The sequence below is a fragment of the Amborella trichopoda genome, chromosome 6 (genome assembly GCF_054954075.1).
Source record: "Amborella trichopoda isolate Santa Cruz 75 chromosome 6, AtrichopodaSantaCruz75HAP2 v2.0, whole genome shotgun sequence".
In the NCBI taxonomy this organism is placed as follows: Eukaryota; Viridiplantae; Streptophyta; class Magnoliopsida; order Amborellales; family Amborellaceae; genus Amborella; species Amborella trichopoda.
In genome coordinates, this window is record NC_142341.1 from 36,340,472 (window position 1) to 36,359,774 (window position 19,303).

General features: G+C 42.4%; 1 protein-coding gene across 1 annotated transcript in view; it reads right to left on the bottom strand.

The window, feature by feature from the left end:
* Window positions 1-1,296: 1,296 nt before the first annotated feature.
* Window positions 1,297-19,303, bottom strand: part of APM1 (aminopeptidase M1) — a 68,587-nt gene continuing 50,580 nt past the window's right edge. Inside the window, exons 14-19 of the mRNA XM_088870264.1 lie at window positions 8,144-8,321; window positions 7,888-8,002; window positions 7,734-7,801; window positions 7,572-7,649; window positions 1,758-1,835; window positions 1,297-1,623 (exon numbers count right to left, since the gene is read on the bottom strand). Coding sequence (XP_088726390.1) covers window positions 1,438-1,623; window positions 1,758-1,835; window positions 7,572-7,649; window positions 7,734-7,801; window positions 7,888-8,002; window positions 8,144-8,321 — 703 coding nt within the window. The 3' untranslated portion in view covers window positions 1,297-1,437. The remainder of the gene's footprint in view (window positions 1,624-1,757; window positions 1,836-7,571; window positions 7,650-7,733; window positions 7,802-7,887; window positions 8,003-8,143; window positions 8,322-19,303) is intronic.

Here is a 19,303-nt window from a genome sequence, read left to right on the forward strand (position 1 = left end):
TGAGCATTGTTTAAGGGATTATTATCCATTCTTAAAAAAAAAGTATAAATGCTATTCTTGATGTGAGAGAACACCCCCTGCATGAATCGCGATCAAGATAGGCAGACTGTAAATCCAACCCCAACCAAAAAAAAAATACCGCGTTTACCTATATTTTTCATTTCATTTTCTTAAGTTCATCTACTATTTTCTTATATCCCCATAAACCTCTTTTTTTATTTTATATTTTTAAATTACTGATTTGGACTAATCCAAATTAGTGATCCAACAATCTGACATGGATTTGTGGGGTGCATGATCTACCCCACTGATCCAAATTTTGAAAAACCTGTTGGGGCCATCATGGTGCCTTACTCAACCAGCTAGCAGCCTCAAAGCCCATTCCTCGGTTTAGCCCACTAAAGGGTTCACCAAAAGCAAGACCCAACCATAGTCAACCAAGAGGACACAGGTAACGAAGGACATCGCATCAAACCCTAGCTTTGAACTTGCCTTTGTTCAATGAGGCAAGCCCATCAAGGTGGTCGTCACCTTCCCTAACTAGCAATGGGAGAGCCCCTAGTGGGCAGCCCATGTCCAAGCTGCTGCCCCTCCAATGGACCTAGCTTGAAACATGGGCAGGAGGCCGCCCCAGGAAGTGGCCCGGTCTCCATGACCAGCCAACCAGGATAGGTTTCAAATTAGCTGCTCGCAATCTAAAAGAGTCTCAACAGCTGTAGCGGAGCACGTGCCGGGAATCTTAAAGAGAACCTTGTCCCTATTAGGTTGAGATGCTCCAAGTAAGGCAACAAGATTCATCCCCAGTGCCTGAAAGAACCAATGACAGCCGTGGATGCTGAAAGCAATATTTTTCTGGTAATTCCAGAACTTTCAGATTTTCAAGGCAAAACTGGTCGCTAAGTTGATTAGGTCACATCCCAAAACATGGGGTCCAAAAAATGCTCTTAGCTACAGTTTCGTTGAAGGAGCAGACATTTTCTGCTCCCCTCTGGGAGAATATAATATTTTTCAAAGAACAAAGGTTCTTCTTAATACTTCAAGCACAGTACAATCAATGTAAAATCTCACAACCGTTTTATAACAAAATATCCACTCCCGCTGTTAGTGCAAAGTCTAGTTTTTTGCATTCTGTTGTCACTGAGATCTAACAAGAAGGTTACTAAGTTGAAGAAATGTCAACAGTTTACAAAAGGTAGCAGACTGTAAACGTGAAATCAATGTTTACGACTCATAAGAGAGCTTATTTGTAAGAAAAATGAAAGGCATCATAATGTGAATCATGAGCTCATCATGATCTTTGCTAAATGCTCGTCAGAACCTCCTCAGATTAAGGATCATACTTATTTTTAACATGAATATAATATTGATTATAGGGATGGTTCTTTGACCTTGCAACAAAAGTAAACACTCATATTATGAAACAATCTTAAATGTTATCTAGTACTTCCTATAAGTTAATTCCTTCACAACCGCTTCAAGGGATGGCTCATTCTTTATACTCTTAACCCACTGCGCATTGATCCGAATGTGCTCAACACTTTGCTTCACGGTCCTTTCAATTGAAGGTTTGATACGGCTTGAAAAGAAGGCTTCTACCTCCTCTGCTCTTTCATTGCTTGAAAACTAAAATCACAAGTAGATATATATAATAACATTAGAAAAAGGGATGTGCATGAATATTTTGCAATGGAATACAATGCATCATCATCCAATCAATATGCACGAATCAATACATTGAAGAAAGCTTCGGGACATACCTGAGACACAACAGCGCTGATAAAACGGGTTACCAAGAATCCAGAACCCCAAGTCTTTGATATGAAATCCCAGTTGTCCTACATTGAATTGAAGATATTAGCAAGACACGATTGGATTTTGCATGACAATATCAGACAATTTGTAGCTGAGGAGATCGGATCTAAATGAGACTTTCACTTCTTGCCTCTTTTTTTTTTGTTTTTGGATTTGGTTTGCATAAGGTGTCAACCTCAAACAATCAAAGTAAGGTGCACCTCTGGATCTTGCTAAAAGATGTCGTTTTGGTGAAAAACATCCTTTTGGTGGCCTAAAAAGCTATTTTCACCCCTATTATTGAAATTTAAAGCACAAAAAATGGTGTAGTTCCAGTTGATCTATAAACACTCAAATTTTTTGAAAATAGACTAAGATTTTGTATTACAAGATACACTATTTATAAGATTTGAAATAACTTTTTTTTCCATATCCATACATCTCAAGGTCAAGATTTATCAACTATAGAGGTTTTTAATCTCAAAAGAACCTTTTTAGGATAATTTTTAAGGTGCACCTTGCTTCTACATTATAAGGTGACACCTATATATACTTTTTCCTTTATTTTTTCTTTTCTTCTTTTTTTTTGAAATGTTCGACAGTGCTTTCATTAACTGTGAAGGGGCTTACAAAATGTGGCGAAGGCCCACCTCTTGTGGAGACATGTACAAAATATAGTGCTTGAGAAAGCATGCTATACAAAACTAGTGCTTTAGAAAGCCCGCTAGACATCTTAAAGGAGAAGGAAGACAAAAATTAGGAACCAAGCTCATAAAGTTGCTGGTGAGGTTCCACTAATGGCATGTGAAGTAGCTTCCCCTTTTGCCCACGCATCCGCTCCAGAGTTGGCCTCCCGCCAGATACATTGATAGGAGATGTAAATATGCCTGCATGGGAAGGGATATTTGCTAAAAAATGCTTTTTGAAGGCCATGGGCAGGTGGAGGCTCCTGAGGCCCATGCATTCATGGTTATAATTTTTGATACCCTGGAGAAGCGCAACCGCTTCAACTGTAGTCGAATCAGCAAGGCCTATGTGATCCAAGTAGGAAAGAATTAATACTGGAACTTAGATATGTGAAAAGTCATGTGAAACCTGCAGGATCCAGCTTGCCAAGAGAGCAGCCAATGAAGATCAGCTTGATTTGGTTGGCCTCAGGAGGCCTCTGAAGGGAGTGACAGGAAATACAAACCTAGTTTCCAAAATGTTGTGACAACAGTTGAGGAAATAGGCGGACACCAAACCTTTGAAACTTTTGTGACTATGTGACAAAAGTATCACCATGGCTTTGACGTTATATAACCTCGAATACTCTTGAGTTTCTTCCAATCCACAAGGTCCAAATGACCACCGCTACAGTTGCTCCCCAAAGGAAGATGCCGCCTGCTTGGATAGGTGGTGAGCGAAAAGCTTAGAAAAGTTGTATTGACTGGAGGGTCAACCAATACCATCCAAAGCACTGCAATAGGTCTGTCAATAGAGACCTACCAATGAGGGAGGAGATGATCGTTGGTCTCTTTTGCTGATTTACATAACGGACATCTGTTTGGGAAGGGCATACCCCTGCATTGTAGTTGGTCAACTATCAAGACATCAAGGATAGCTAGCTAACAGAAAAATTTGGGTCTTAGAAGGGATGGTCCAAGAAGGGTGAGGACCTTAAATTTTCCCTTTAACCTGTCGTAAGCCCAATAAAGGAGGTGGATTGTGTTAGGTACGCAGCCAACGTAAAACTTTGCATGAATTCTGTAGCCAATCCCAAATAGTTGGAGAAAGACTCTAATGACAATGATGATGATGAGGGATGGAGCTCAACCATGCTTTCTTGGATAAGGGTTGACTGAGTAGGTGAGGGAAGTTAGCGTAGGGCAGCATACAAGGAAGAAACTGAGAATCACCCACAGGCTGATGGGGACAAAATGATCTTATCAGGTCCTACAGTGGGTAAGATGATGTTCTGGATGAGGGCAGATAAAGAGGTGAAGTCGTTGAGCTCATGATCCTGCAACAGACAAAAGTGTGGCTCCAAACTCAGTGGTGCCCTAAAGTCTCAAAGGATTGACTAATAGTGACCTTTGGGTTACGGCTTGCTGGAATAGAGATGGATAAGATCATGTACTCATGTAGGCAGGCGTCACCTATTCAAATGAGCACCAGAACTTGGTTCTCGACCTAAACAAAATTTGGGCTTTCAAAGAGGAAGGATTGACATAATAGAATGCGAAGCCCCCAAGGGTATGGAGGTTAGCTGTGCCGAAGGGTCTAGTTGATACTTGTGCCGAAGGGTCTAGTTGATACTTTTGCCCAATGATCATGTGCCATATGTGATCTGGTTTTGTGGTAAAATGACGCCACCATTTACATAGTAGAGCTAGGTTTCTCTTTTTGAGACGCCGGATACTTAGGCCTATCATTCTTTTTAGGGAGAGTGATGATGCTCCACACAACCAAGTGTATGTGATTAAGGTTGTCTAATCCAGACCATAGGAAGTCCCACATGAGTTTTTCAAGGCCTTGAGCTGTGGATGCAGGCATAGGGAAAAAGGACACAATAGACTGGGAGATTAGCGAGGGTAGATTTTATTAAAGTGAAACGTCCTACATGGGAGAGGCCTCTACTACCGCAAGGTTCCGGTTAAACCCTTTTACTATAGGGGCCCACAATTACTTTCTAGGTTTGTCACCAGTGTCTTGAGGCGATCATTCCACCCGATTTTCAAAAACTAAACGAGAATGAAAAGCTTAGGTTTTGGGAGCCATAGTTATAGGGATCACCCATGTAGGGATCTGCTTCTGCCGCAGAATCTCAATCCCATGCTCCGAGTGACCGGATCTCGATTCCAAAAGCTTCCTTGTGTATTTAGATCTCGTGCCCAGAGTTATGGGAACTGGATTCCTATTATTGGGATCCAGATCTCGTTCCCTAGCAAGTGGGATCCAGATCCGCATGCCCTAGATCATGGCTCCAATATCATTTGGAACCACGATTCCATCATACCAGCAAATTTTATTTTATTCGTACATAGTATTTGGTTTTCCTCAATTTTTCAAATATCAATTAGTTTGTGAGTAAAAGCATCCAGTCGTGTCCTTGACTTTCATTTATTTATTTATTCTACAACTCCAATTGTTAAGCGTGCAAACCAAAAGAAATACATAATGAACCCAACACCCCTACTCCTTATACCTCGCTTCCTCTTTTTTCTCCCTCCCTCTCTCTCTCTCTCGCTCTCTCTCTCTCTCTCTCAAGAATGAAACCAACAAGTCATAGCTGCCACCTAAATCATTTCACGCAACCTGGGAATAGCGATTGTAGAATGCTATTTGGTGTTCTCTGTGCCCACCCACGAGAAGTATCACATGAGGTTTTCAAGGCGAAGGATAACCGAGATGGGGATTTGGGAGAGGGACATATAGTAGATAGGGATGTTTGCTAGAGTGGCTTTGATTAGAGTGATTCCTCCCCCAAAGGATAGGAAATGACCCTTCCAGAAGGCGAACTTCCAAGTGAACTTCTCTGTGTAAGATTGTCCCAGAGGTGTTTTCTAGATTTACCTAAACAGAGGGGCAAAAAACTTAAGTAGGAGGAAGGGAGGGAATCCAACACACAACCTGAGCGTAGGGCAAGGCATTTCAATTCTGCACCCTAAAGACGGATGCCCAGCATTTGGTCTTTGTTACGTTTACTTTCATTCCAAACAAAAGTTTAAAGGTCCTAAGAAACTGTTAGACGCAGTCTACTTGGTCAGGATTGGCCTTGCAGAAGATGCGGGTATCATCTGTATAGAGGAGGTGCGAAATTGTTGGGCAAGAGGGAGAGGTCCTAAGGCCTGAGGGGAGACTCCTATCAAAGAGTCCAGAGATAGTTCTAGTAAAAAACTCTCCAATGAGGGTGAAGAGGAAATTCGAGAGGGGGTCCCCCTGCCTAAGCCCTCTAGCAGCAGGGAAGAAACCTTTCGAGGATTAATTGCAGCACTTTTCAAAACTCGAGGACGAGTTTTCTCTAACCAGGGGAGAAAGATGGAGGGAAAATTATACTTATATTCAATTTTAAGGGATGTAGATTTTGATTTTACTTTTAGAATTTATTATAGGATTTGAAGTTTTTTTTAAGGATTCTAGGGTCTTTTTATATATTTTGTTTATTTACTACTCATGAGTACTATTTATGGTACTGTTCATGAGTTATTGTCCGTGCGTTATTATTCACACAGTATTTTTGAAATTTAAGTATTGTTTTAGGGGTAGTTTAGAGTCTTAAATTTTTACGTGGATCTCAAGTTAAATTAGGGTTTTATACGTTTATAAAAGATTGGATGTCATATTTTGGGAGATATATGTTATTGGAATAAAATTTTATTTTATAAAAGAATAAAGTTTTCTTCTCTTTGCTTAATTTACAGCCATATTATTTCTCCATTATTGTTGATTTTATTTGTTTATGGTTCAGGAAAAAGGAGGATTCAATTTCCCACATTTTCTTCCTGCATCAAGATGACAAAATAATGGAAAGATTTAGCCGGTCTGGTCATGGGCAGCATCGATCTAGCATAGCACCGGTTAAGAAGGGTGATTTGGTTCAAGTGTAAGGCTCTAAAAGAGCAAGGGAAAGGTCCCAAAGGACATGATGGAAGTAGTGAGAGAATATATAGTGACTTACGGTCCAAAGGGGGTATGGCACTTGATCAGTGTTTTCAAAAGCGCTAGGTGCCACCTAGGCAGTCAGGGGGGGTCTAGGCCGCCTAACGCCTAGGCGGGCACCCAGAACTTGGGTGGCAAGGTAGAATATTTGTTTTTTTGGGTGTTCTCTCTCTAAAATAGCCTCTAAGGGGTTTGGGTTTCGAATGAACCTAAAACCTTCAATTTTACCCCTTTAGTATTAAAAAAATACCTAAAAATACCCTTAAGGAACCGCATTTTTGCCCCTGGGAGGGGCACAGGCCTTGGGCGGCCGCCTAACCTGGATCAGGCAAGCGCCTGTGAAAATCCGCCTAGGCAGCTGCGAAGGTGCTGGGAGGTCTGCTTTTTGAAGCACGGCCCTTGATAGAGTAGAATGGTAGAATAGGATTCATGTAGCCGACCCAAAATAGTTGGGATAGGGCTCGAATGATGATGATGATCAAAGCATTTCAACTTCACATTTCCGCAATGATTCATAAGATGGTGAAAAAACTATGTGAGTTTAGGTCCCTAGCTCCATAGGCATGACTCATGCACCTTGCTAAATTTATTTTTATATGCCATCACCACTTTTTTAACCAGTAAACAAAAAAGGGATGCAAACATACCACATAAAATGAAAATGTTTGTGAGTAAACAACATAATTAATTGTCTTGTTCAATAAAGTTTTCTAGAAATGCAATCGGTTACATAAGACAAGTTAATTGTGTTTAGATGACCGATATCAAGAAATGTCCCGTGGTTAATATGATGAACTTGGAAAATATGGAATTAAAGCTTACAACAAGAACTTTACAATGTAAACGAACCACCATGAGATTATGTGAACCTCGTAAAAGCATAAATTTAAGTCACAAAATCATGGCTACTAATTGCAAAACTATGAGAAATTGTTCTTTGTTCGTTTTTATCAGAATGACAACTCAGAGCAGAACGCATAAAATTACTTTTGTCCCCACTATGCAAAGATACAAAATTATATAATATTTTGTCTAAGAAAGACATAAAATTACACTATCACAGTTTCTATGCTCAATTATGAAGGAACCTACGAAATAGATATCTTTGTATATTAAAAATTATATTGGGTAATTATTACCTGTAGCCATTTCCACGCAACATCGCGCCCTTCCGTGCTTATTCCTGCTAGTCCATATACTACATCTTGACTGCGAACCTGATTATGATACGGCAAAATGTCAATGACTATCGAGTATGTGATGCAATGAATGTGAAACAAATGGCTTCTGAACTGCCATACCTCAGAGGTCAGCAAAAAGTTTAAAGCTTCTTGAACAATCTCAGGATCTGGACAAGACGCCAAAGAACCTGCCAGAAAATAATGAAAGAAATTATTTCTTGCTTACCAGAGTGGCATGCCTTTAATATTTCTATGGGGTTGCATTATGACTTACTCAGGATCCGACTCTTTTCTTGACTCAGATCAGTTTCTCTATAAATTCTCAAAAGTGATTCATATCCAGACCTATTTGAAGTACTAACACGCTGCATGACAGCCACATAAGCCGCCTACAAAAAGGTACATGAACCAAATATCAATAAAGACTCTCAACTATGGAGACCAAAAAAAAAAAAAAAAGGAAAAGAGCAAAAGACAAATTTCTACAGAGAAACACAAGAGTAAAATCAATTATAAGCTTAAGGCATAACCTTTCTTGTGTCAGCAGGGAGAAGTGGTGTGTTTCCATCATGGACGAACATATTGAACCGATTTATTGCTTCAGATAGGGCTATCTCGTGCCCAAATACAGCCAGGGCAGTTAAAATCTGCCCCCTCAACATTGCATCCAAATGGCTCTCACCTGAAATTGGCTCCCAACCCAACTTCCTACACAATATTAAAATGACAAGCAGCTGTAATACAAAAGAATAACAAGGCATGCAGAAGTTACGATGTTACAAGATATACTGAGGGAGAACGAAGAAACCTAACCCACATTTTGCAGAGATGAGCAATACAAAAATAGTTCTCATGAATAACCATGATTTCTAAGAATAATTAGTATTGGAAAAATGAACAATTGAAAAATCATATGATTGCGTCGCATCACCTCCTACTGTTATTTGGAGTATCATCATCATCATAGCTTTTTCCCAATTAATTGGAGTTAGCTACACGAATCCTGGTCCACCATTCTGCTCTATTAAGGTCATACCTTCAGTGAGGACATAAGTCCCTATATCTTTTGTCACTACTTCAAACCATGTCCTGTTTGGCCTACCCCTTGTTCTTTTTTAGCCTTCCAATTGAACTAACTCGCACCACATAACTGTGTTGTACTGAGTCTACGACACACATGGCCATCCCACCTAAGTCTACTCTCTCATCTTATCACCTATTGGTGCCACACCTAAATTTTCTCGAATGGATTCATTTCAAATTCTATCATTTCTTGTCTTGTCACTCATCCATCTCAACATCCTCATCTCCACTACACTCATTCTATGGGTATAAATTTTTTTGACTGCCCAACATTCTGTCCCATAGAGCAAAGATGGTATCACAATTGTCCTACTTTTATTTGTAATATAAAGAAACAAAAATGGGTTCTTTCTATATTTGGCTCTGCGCAAGTAAAATAATCCCTTCTCAATACGATTGAAATGTGATCGGCAAAATTTCAGTTGATGGCCATCTGCATTCAGACACGAATGTTATTTCTTATGATTTTTCAACCAAACACAATACTGAGGGCTTGACGAGGAACTGAGGTATCGATGAACAATTGAACCAAATCTGCAGCTTCAACTTCTTTTTCTTGTTTTTGTTTTCCTTGTTCTGCATATGTTTTGCATTGATATAGTTGCAATGTAGAGCTTTGTCTATGTTATGGGGCCTTCAGGTTGAATTTTTTTTTTTTTTTTAAATTGTCAGAACTTTATTTACGCTTAGGGCCTTTATGTAATTGTTCATATGTCTAAGGGCTTTTTGTCATTGTGTATGTAATCTAATAAGAGCTTAGGGAGCCCCAACCCCACTTCTTCCAACCTCATGAGACCACTTCTTTCTGTGTGCTCTCATTAGAGAAAACTACATGGAAAAGAATTGGTTGTGCACCACCTATCACTCTTTTAACACAATGTTGTTTAGACCCAGTCTGGTTGGACAGGCTGGTGATCAGTTGAAATAATTATAAATTCTAAAAAAATGAAAATAAATAAATTATTGAAAACTGTAAATAATATAAAAAAAAAAGGAAAATTTCAAAAATGATTAGAAACAAAAAAACCCATCAAGAAATAATTAAATACTCATTAACAATGAAAAAAGTCGAATAACTACGCAAGAAACATCCCATGGCAATTATTTGACAAAAAACAAATCTTGAAAATATACTTAGTTACTCTCGGTTCATATAAGTGATTCAATATCAACATAAATTTAAGTTTTTCACCAGAATCACTACGGAAACTAAGACAAAAATTACATAAGCTCTTGACTATGGAAATAAATTCTTTCTATGATTCACTATTTATAAAGAGGCATTCCTAACATACAACCAACAAAATAGACAAGAAAACAATTTTCATATCCAATCAAAACCAAGAAGAAAAATAATGGAATAAGAAAAACCTAAGTATCGATGCAAAGAAACATCCCAACACAATTATGTGCAAAAATAACAACTTTTCTTGAAAAACCTTTTCATGATTTATACTTTCATATCTTTTTTGAGAAAAGTTGACTGTTGTATTGCTGTAGAGTGTAAAGTACATTAAAGGGATCCGAGAGACCCACAGGTCGGGTCTCCCAGCCAAAACATAGGTTAAAATAAAGACCTTATACAAAAAATGAGCTATTTTAGCGTACCCAATTACAATAGGTTGACCTTTGGAATAAGAAGTTGGGCTTATAGACTTGCCCACATACAGAGTCTTCTTTTAAGTTACAAAAAATGGGGCTTATAGACTTGCCCGATTACAAGAGATGAGCTAAGTAGTTACAAAAAATGGGGCTTCTAGACTTGCCTACAAACAAGAGACGTGCTGAGAAGTATTTACACCCTGTAACGCCCTCTGTGGTCCAGAGCAAAAAAGGACACAGATCGGGTGGGATCTTCAGCTTGGGCCCCAGCTCCTTCTTTCGCTAGGAGATCAGAGAGCTCGTTGGACGTCCTCCAAATATGCTTCGAAGAGATGTCCATATCCCTGCATGTGTAAGTAATTCTATCAAAAATAGAGAAAGGTACCACGGAGGTTGTGCGGTCCCTACTGCCCAGGAGATGACGTTTTGAGTGTCCCCTTCCACCAGCAAACCCAAGAGTGGTCGAAGCTTTTAAGCCCCATTAGCAAAGCCATGGCTTTAGCATATTGAGAGTCTTTGTGGGCTAAGTGTTGAGAGAAAGTGAAAAGGATGTTGTGGTGATGATCTCGAAAAACTCCACCTGCTCCCGCAAGGGCCGAGTTCCCCAAGGAGCAGCCGTTGAAGTTGAGTTTTAATGCACCATCTGGAGGTGGTTGCCAATTGTTGGGTCTTTGGGCCTTCCGTGGTTGGAGATATAGAATATTTTCTCATTGGCTGAGAAAAGTATTTGCTACAATCCTGTAGAAGGCCCTGTGGTTTGAGGCCCAAAAGGTTACTAGAGTAGTAACCTTATGGAAGAGGACTGAAACATCGTTTTGTGGCCTTGGAAGACCTTGGCATTCCTCAAAAGCCAGATGACCCAAATAGTGGCTGCAATAGATAGCTGCCACATGGTTCTTCTTTCCTTCGGCCAATGATGAGCTTGGTAGGAAGAAATGAGAGCCTTGACTGAGGGTGGGGTGACCCATTGAAGTCGAAACAGCTGTAGTACTTGGCTCCACAAGCCGAAAGCTAGGCTGCAGCGAATGAAGAGGTGAGAGTTCGATTCCTCCTCACATAAGCACATGGCGCAACGCTTGGGGATTTGAATCTCGTTCGTTTGAAGCTGATCAACTGTGAGTGCCCTTTGGGAGCAGGCAATCCTGTTGAAGGTCTGTACTATGGGAGGGGCAATGGTAGACCATACTTTGGATAGGATCGAGATAGGGTTGAGAGGGAAAGTAACGGGTTGGATGAGTGCTTTGTAAAAAGAAGCTACGGAGAAGGTTCTTGTGGAAGAGAGCTCAAATTAGAGAGCCCCTCCCTTGGGGAGCAAAGAAGGTGGAATGCAATGTTGCCGAGAGTGGAAGGAACATGCTAAATTCGTCTTCGTTGAGGTTTCTTCTGAAAGAGGGGTTCCAGACTCTTCGGTCCCTAGATGTGACCATTTCATCGACAATGGTAGCCTCTTTGTTAAAGGCTAAGTGGTAAAGAGACAGAAAAATATCCCTCAGGGGAGTGTGTCCTATCCAAAGGTCCGACCAGAATCGCACTCTTGTTCCTCCTGTAGGATGAATGCAAATGAATTTTTTGAACAGTGATAGAGAAGCAGTAAACGATTTCTACGCCCCTGAAGTCTTACCTGGGACCTTTCTATCAAGAATTCAGGTATCATCTACAATCCTGTATTTTCTGCGAATGACTTGAGCCTAGAGGGAGTTGGGTTGAGTTGCTAAACGCCACCACCATTTTCCAAGTAGGGCTAGGTTGTGCTTTCTAAGGATTCTAATCCCTAGGCCACCTTGGAGTTTGGGCAGGCACACCTTATCTCAGGAGATTAGGTGACATTTGATCGTCTTAGTCTGTCCTGACCAAAGGAAGCTCCTCATCAACTGATCGAGACGCTTGGCCACCGAGGCAAGCATGTGGAAGAGGGACATAAGGTAGACCGGAGAATTTGCCAAAGTAACTTTGATCAGAGTGGTGCGGCTCGCCACGGAAGATATCACCCTTTCCAACCAGCCAAACGCTTGTCCACTTTGTCTATGATATAAGACCACTCTCTTTTTAGGTTTTCCCAATCCCAAGGGTAGGCCCAAGTAATTGGTGGGAAAGTCTTCTACTTTGCACTCCCAATTAGGAATTAGCGCTCTGATTATGTCATTTGTGAGTGCCACCCCCATCATCTTTGATTTTTCCATATTTACTTTGAAGCCTGTAGCTGCCTCGAAGCATTTGAGATAGAGCCTCTGATTTTTAATTTCTTCACAAGAAGCATCAAGGAACACTAAGGTGTCGTCTGCATATTGCAGATGAGACACCATCAAGCCTTGAGTGCTGCACTTGAAGCTAGTGAGGAGACCTACCTAGTACAATCGTGAGATTGACCGACTAAAGGCTTCTACCGTGATGGCCAAGAGAAACGGGGATAGAGGATCCCCTTGGCAGAGCTCCCTTGAGGATGGAAAGAATACTTTTACGATCCCATTAATGAGGATCAAGAAGTGGGGTTGAGAGTAGCAACCTCTCATCCACTTTCTCCAACGAACCCCAAAACCTATTCTTGCCATTATCTCGTCCAATAATGCCCAGTCTACATGGTCATACGCTTTCTCCCAGTCAATTTTGAAATTTGAGTCCTGGCTTCTTGGAAATGTGCTTAGAGTGTAGGCACTCATGTGCCACCAACGCCCCATCAAGAATTTGCCTATCTTTAATTAAGGTTGATTGTGACTGCGAAATGATGAGGGGGAGAACTTGTTTTAACCTGAGGCTAGCACCTTGGCCATAATTTTATATGAAGAATTGAGCAAACTAATTGGACGAAAATCCTTTAGTTCCTCTACCCCTTCAACCTTGGGGATTAAGGCTATGAAGGTGACGTTGATGGCTTTGTGAAGGATTCCCCGAAGGAAGAATTCATAGTCTTGTCGAAAGGTTTACCAAAAAGATTTGAAAGGGGCAATGGGGAAGCCGTCCAGACCCAGCGCTTAGTCTTTGGCTAAATCACCTACAGGCCCTATAAATTTCCTCTTCAGAGAAAGGGCGCTCCAGCTAAGATGTTCAGTGTATTGGCAGAGTTAGGAAGTCTAGGTCAGTCATCCGTGGTTTGGGACCCTGAGGGGCAATGTAGAGTGCCTTGAAAAAACCGAGGATGGCCAACTCGATTTCCTCCGGCTGAAGGAGATAAAGATTATTCACCTTGATGGTGGAAATCATGTTATCTCTTCGGTGACAGTTAGCAATACGATGGAAGAACCTCGTATTTTGGTCCCTTGGTTTTAACCAATTATACCCTAGATCTCTGAAACCAATACAACTCTTCTTTTTTCAAAATAGAAAAGTATTCTAGCTTGGTTTGGGCCCTTAAAGTTCATTCAGTGGCTGTCAGAGGTCTGGACTCCTCTAAACGATCGAGGTCTTCGATGGAATTCAACAGAGAGAACTTGGTTTGAGAGTAATTCCTAGGGATGGACTTACTCCAGGTTTTGAGAGCGGCTTTGAGAAGTTGGATTTTGGTTTGTAATCTATAACCTTCTCTACTCGAGACCTGGGTGGAAAAGGAAAAGGAGTTCCACCAAGTTGGAAGCAGGTCGGAGAGAGAGTCCTCCTCAAGCCAAGCCAGTTCAAATCTAAAAGGCTTCGATCCTTTCGTGACTGCTATAGTGTCGAGAAGAATAGGACAGTCGACAAGGCCAGAGCATGAGAGCCCGGAAATTGTTCCTCCCAATTCAAGGAAAGGAGGAAAGAGAGGGTTGAGAGGAGTGATTGGACTGGGTGAAACTGTTTCCTTGAAGGGGTATACCTAGTAGTTCATGATGAAAAATGAACTCCGAAAACTCCATCATTCCCTGAGAGAAGGTGGGATTAGAATTTCTTTCATGGGACCATCTGGTAGTGTTGAAATCCCCCCCAGACACCAAACAAAATGCGGTAGGGAGGCCCATGGTCAAATTGAGCCCAGAACTGAGGTTTGAGAGAGGCTAAGTTGGGGCCATAAATGGCCGAGAATTTGAAAGGGAAACTGTCAGGTATGCGAGAGAGCAGGACTGTGATCGAGAACTCCCCTATGTGAGAGGATCTGAGAAGATGTTCTGATGGGTTCCAGACCACCCAAATTCCGCCAGAGGCCCCAACTGCAGACAAAGAAACCCATTGGCAAGGCCTAAACTAGGTGGATTAGTTGGAGGGTGGGTTCCGGCTGCTTCGTTTCAGTGAGGGCTAAGATCAACGGCAAGTGTTTTAAGGTGAGATCCTTGACAGCCTCCCTCTTGGACGACTGTCCCAGACCTCTTACATTCCACGTAAGAATCTTCATGGGTTAACAATGGGAATTGGAGAAGAGTTTACTAGTTTAGTCTAGCAAACTTCCTTAGAAAGGGAGGTCAATGGTAGCAGCCCTTGTAAGGGGCGACTCTTGTATCAGATCGAGGAGAATAGATTTAAGAGCTCCATGTGTCCTTTGAAGCTCACCATTAACCAGCTTTGTGAGTCTGCACGTAAGAACCTATGAGCCGGGCCACCTTAATGAAAGCCCATAACATGGTATATTTCCTTCATCCTTTCCATCTCCCTGTTGCTCCCAACCCCGTCAACCCCCTCGGCGTTGGAGTCAGCCGAAGGGGGAGAGATGGGTTCCTTAAGTCATTCCATCTCCCTGTTGCTCCCATCCCCGTAGACCCCCTCGTCGACTGAAGGGTGAGAGATGAGGGAGGTTGGTCAACTCGGCGACTCGCGATATGGTGCTGAGTGTAGGGCAGGTGTGTTGATAGGGTATAGGTCAGGAGGCAAGGTAGGTAGTGGTCCCGGATTCGGAGATTGTGTGGGGACCGTTAGGTAAGCAATGTCAAGGGGAGTGGGAGAAGATAGCGGGCTAAGTGTGTCTAGCGGATCAGAGTAGGGGCCTTGGTAATAGGAAGGTGAGAAGTGAAATGGATCATTGTAAAAAGAGGAGGAGGAGGCCAGAAGAGATGGGTAAGAGGTAGGGTTATAGGAGGTTGAGAATCCAAAGAGGGGAAAGGAGCGGTGATAGGTCAGGAAGTGGTGCTGTTGGTGAGGAACCAGAGGAGAATACGGTTAGGACAGGTATGGTGGGTAGGTGAATAACAGGGTCTGAACCCGGTAAATGTGGACCAAGTGTGGCGTAAAGGAGAGATGAGAGGCAAGCAAAGAGGAGATCAAATCTAGGTCCGGGGGAGAGGGATCTATGGAATACACTGCCACAATGCCGAAAGGGAGCATCGATCTGTCCATGCCTAGAGACGAGGAAGCAGGGGTAGGTAGAATTTCCTGCTGGGCTGTTCCTACCTCTGTGTCAGAGAAGAATGGGAGGTAAGTTAGAAAGAAAAAGGGAGGGGAGGATGGTGAACCAAGAGGAGAGGGGAGTACCAAAGGCACATAGATAGGTCTGGTTCCAAGGGTAAAGAGGGGGAACGTGGCTCTTGGAGGGATCCTCCACAGTGGATGGGGTCGAAGAAGGAGAGGGGGATTGCAGGGAGTTTGAAGGGGATCCCTGGGGGAGAAGAAGAGAAGAAGAAGAACAAGAGTCACCTGAAAAGTAGGAAGAACGGGTGGCTTGCTCGAAGCCATCAAGGGTTCCTTGTCTCGGGACAAGGGTTGGGGCCAGGTGTCACTAAATGGGACAGTAGGGGAGACCCGTGGTGCTTTGGTTGACGAAGAAGGATAAGCTATAGGTGGGGAGGGCGACTGTTGAAAGGACGGGTACGGTGACAACAAGGGAGGGGTGGGCAGATAGGAAGACACAAGCGGTGGGTGGTACAGTGGTGGCCGGAGGGAGACGTGTCGGTCTAACGAAACAGAGGGCAGGAGACCGAAGGATCGACAGGCACAGGTGTTAATCGAAAAGTAGAGGCTCTAGGGATGTAAGCCTGTCTCGGTAAAACCCCCGGCTGAACAAGCCGTCGGTTCGAGAGAGGGTCAGGCCTGGATGAGGAGGATGGGCCGGGATCGTTTGGAAGACCGAACGACTGAAACGGGCATGGACCAGACGGAGGGCTGGTCGACTGCAGCTGAGAAGAGGGTTCACGATCCTCTACGACTTCCTTGCCGGGCCGATGGGAAAAGATGGTGGTGGAATCAGGAAGTGACCTACATGGGCCAACGGGCCCGCTGCCTTCGAGACTAGAGTCTGACTGATGGGGTACATGTGCCGCGTGCGAAGGCGGCTAGATGACCTCCATCAACTGTTCAAGGCTTCCCGAATGATCGCCAGGTGGTCACCAGGTGGCTGGCTGGGGTCGTTTGGGAGGATTGGGTTGGTGGTGCTCCTTGAGAGGTGCAGGACAAGAGGGTGGTTGTCAATGTCGCCTCCTGGTGTGGCGAAGCTTCCTTGAGACGGTGGTCCAGCTGTGAGAATGAGAGCTCTTGAGCGAAGATGGTCCGTTTGGGTAAAGAAGTTGGCCGATTGCGGAGAGGCCGCCGACCACGAAAGCGAGACAGGGTAGTAAAGGTGGTCAACTTTAAGCCAGATGTAGGGGGGAACGAGGTTGCTATCCAGATGCTTCAACAGGAGACGAATGGACCCGAGAGGAAGCGATTCTAAAGAATTCCAACGGATAGATACAAGGTTACCACAAGCTTTCGCCGCTCTCCTGAAGGTGGACGGGGACCACACGTGGAGCGGTATGTGTTCTGCAATGAGCCTAATTCTCTGCTTCCTAAAAGACCCTTCCTTAGGGAACCACACTCGAAGGTTGAGAGTGGCCCCTTTGAAGGTGGAAGAGATGGGTTCCCGAAGATCACTAAGGGCATGTTTATGCGAGCGGAAGGAGAAAAGAAAATCTCCACTACAGAGCCGTCTGCAAGGGAGGTTAGGTTCCACCCAGAGGCGTTGAGCCCATCGTTCAATACCGTTAACATTGTCTCTTCTAGGTTGGAAGCTTTCCACCAGCAAAGTGAGATGTTTGGATATGAGAGGGACAGACTCCTCTGCAGGGGTAGGGATGAGAAAGGGACGAAACGGAGAAGAAGCATCTGGGGTAGGTGTACGCCCCTCAGAAAGAGGAGCAGTAGAGATAGTGGGGATAGAATTAGCAGAGGCAACCACCTGCGTGTAGGAGGCCTGTGGAGCTTGTTTCGCCTTCGGGTTTGGCTTGATGACTTCCCTAGAAGACAGGGAGAGGTGGGGAGGGGGTGGCTTCGGTTTAGGCTTAGAAATCGAGATCTGAGGAGAAGTTCTGGGGTAAAGGTTGTAGATACTATTCCAAATCAGGGCAGGAAGAAGACGATGATGCTTGTCCCACCTCAGGGGAGGAGGAAGATGACGGTGCTTGTTCCACATATTTTGGACTAAGACAAAGTTTATGCAATGCTCTTCTATTTATAATTTCATATCAATGATTCAATAGCACTATACTTTTCAGTTTTTCACCAGAAATCGCTGCTGAAAATAGAAGAGAAAACACAATTTCATAAGCTCTGCAATATCGAAATAAATTTTCCATGATTAACTATTTCTATAGACGCATTATACACACACACACACACACACACACACACACATATATATATATATATATATATATATATATAGAGAGAGAGAGAGAGGAGTGATTTCATATCACCATTACATTTTAGTATAATAAAACCACTCTTTAAAAAGAGCATGTTTATGACATTTGTATGATCCAAATTTTGCAATTGTGCTCCTTCATCCCAACAATCATTGCCAAAAAGAAAAAAGGTTGAATATGCACCCCAAAAGAAGTCAAAATGAGTCCCTCTCCAAAAATGAATCTAAACTGTCAATTTGGCAGATGTTGATCCAGGCCTTTATGAACTCGAAATCATTTTTCCCCTCGTTACATGAGGCCATATACAAAATTTGGGATTAAAAAATAATCCTTTCAAAACCTAGATGTGATACATCCCATCAAATGGACTACCTTGAGTTTATTGGGCCAAAAAAAAAGCAATTTTATGTTGAGTTTACAAGTTCTGGTTTTTTAAGATGGTTCATCATAGTTTAATGAGTGCTTAATAATTAGGGTTTACTAACAAGGTTTTTGAAGGCATGCTTCATTATTACTATAACACAGTTGCATGAAATCACTCCACACACCCAAACAAATCGTTCTTGTACAGATGAGTCCTACGGTACTAGCCTTTCGTGTCAAAATACTAGAATATTTAGATACGTACTAGACACGATACTCATGTCGGAATCCGTATAAATTTGCAATATCCCATAGAAATTATTAGGAAACAAAAACTTCATTATTTGTAAAAGCCCTAAAAAACAGAATTTTCATAAAAATTTTAAATCTTAAAGACATAAACCAACGAATGAATAACATATACATAACTAACTATATCGTCTTCTAGGGTGGCCTTCTAGACAGGCGAGCTAATACGGGAATGACCCTCCTTACCACAAGGATAAGCATTTGGGGAAGGAGAGCTGCTGGATCCATGATTGCTTAGTATACTTCTATAGTCGGTGCACAAATATTATTACTTGCTTAGTTCATAGAAAGAATTGACAAACAACCATTCTCTCTCTGGAAAAAATTTAACCAAGTTGAACATGCAAGATATTTGTGCACCGATTATAGAAGTATACAAAGCAATCATGGATCCAGCAGCTCTCCTTCCCCAAATGCTTATCCTTGTGGTAAGGACGGTCATTCCCGTATTAGCTCGCCTGTCTAGAAGGCCACCCTAGAAGACGATATAGTTAGTTATGTCTATGTTATAAGACCTTTTGGTCTAATTTTGTATTATCAGGACTTTATGGTTCACCCTTAGGTCCTTTATGTAATTATCCATATGTCCAAAGGCCTTTTTTCATGTTTTAAGTATATTATCTAATTCAAGGTTCGGTGGGCCATAATCCCACTTCTTGCAAACTCATGAAACCTCATATTTCCCTCTTTGTGCATTCATCAAAGAAGACTACACACATATACCACCTTGTGCAGGTTCTAGTTTGTATTTTCCAATATGCTTTCATACATTTGTCTAAACAAGTGAAAGTAAGTACCAGCTTGTCATCAATTCCTACAAAA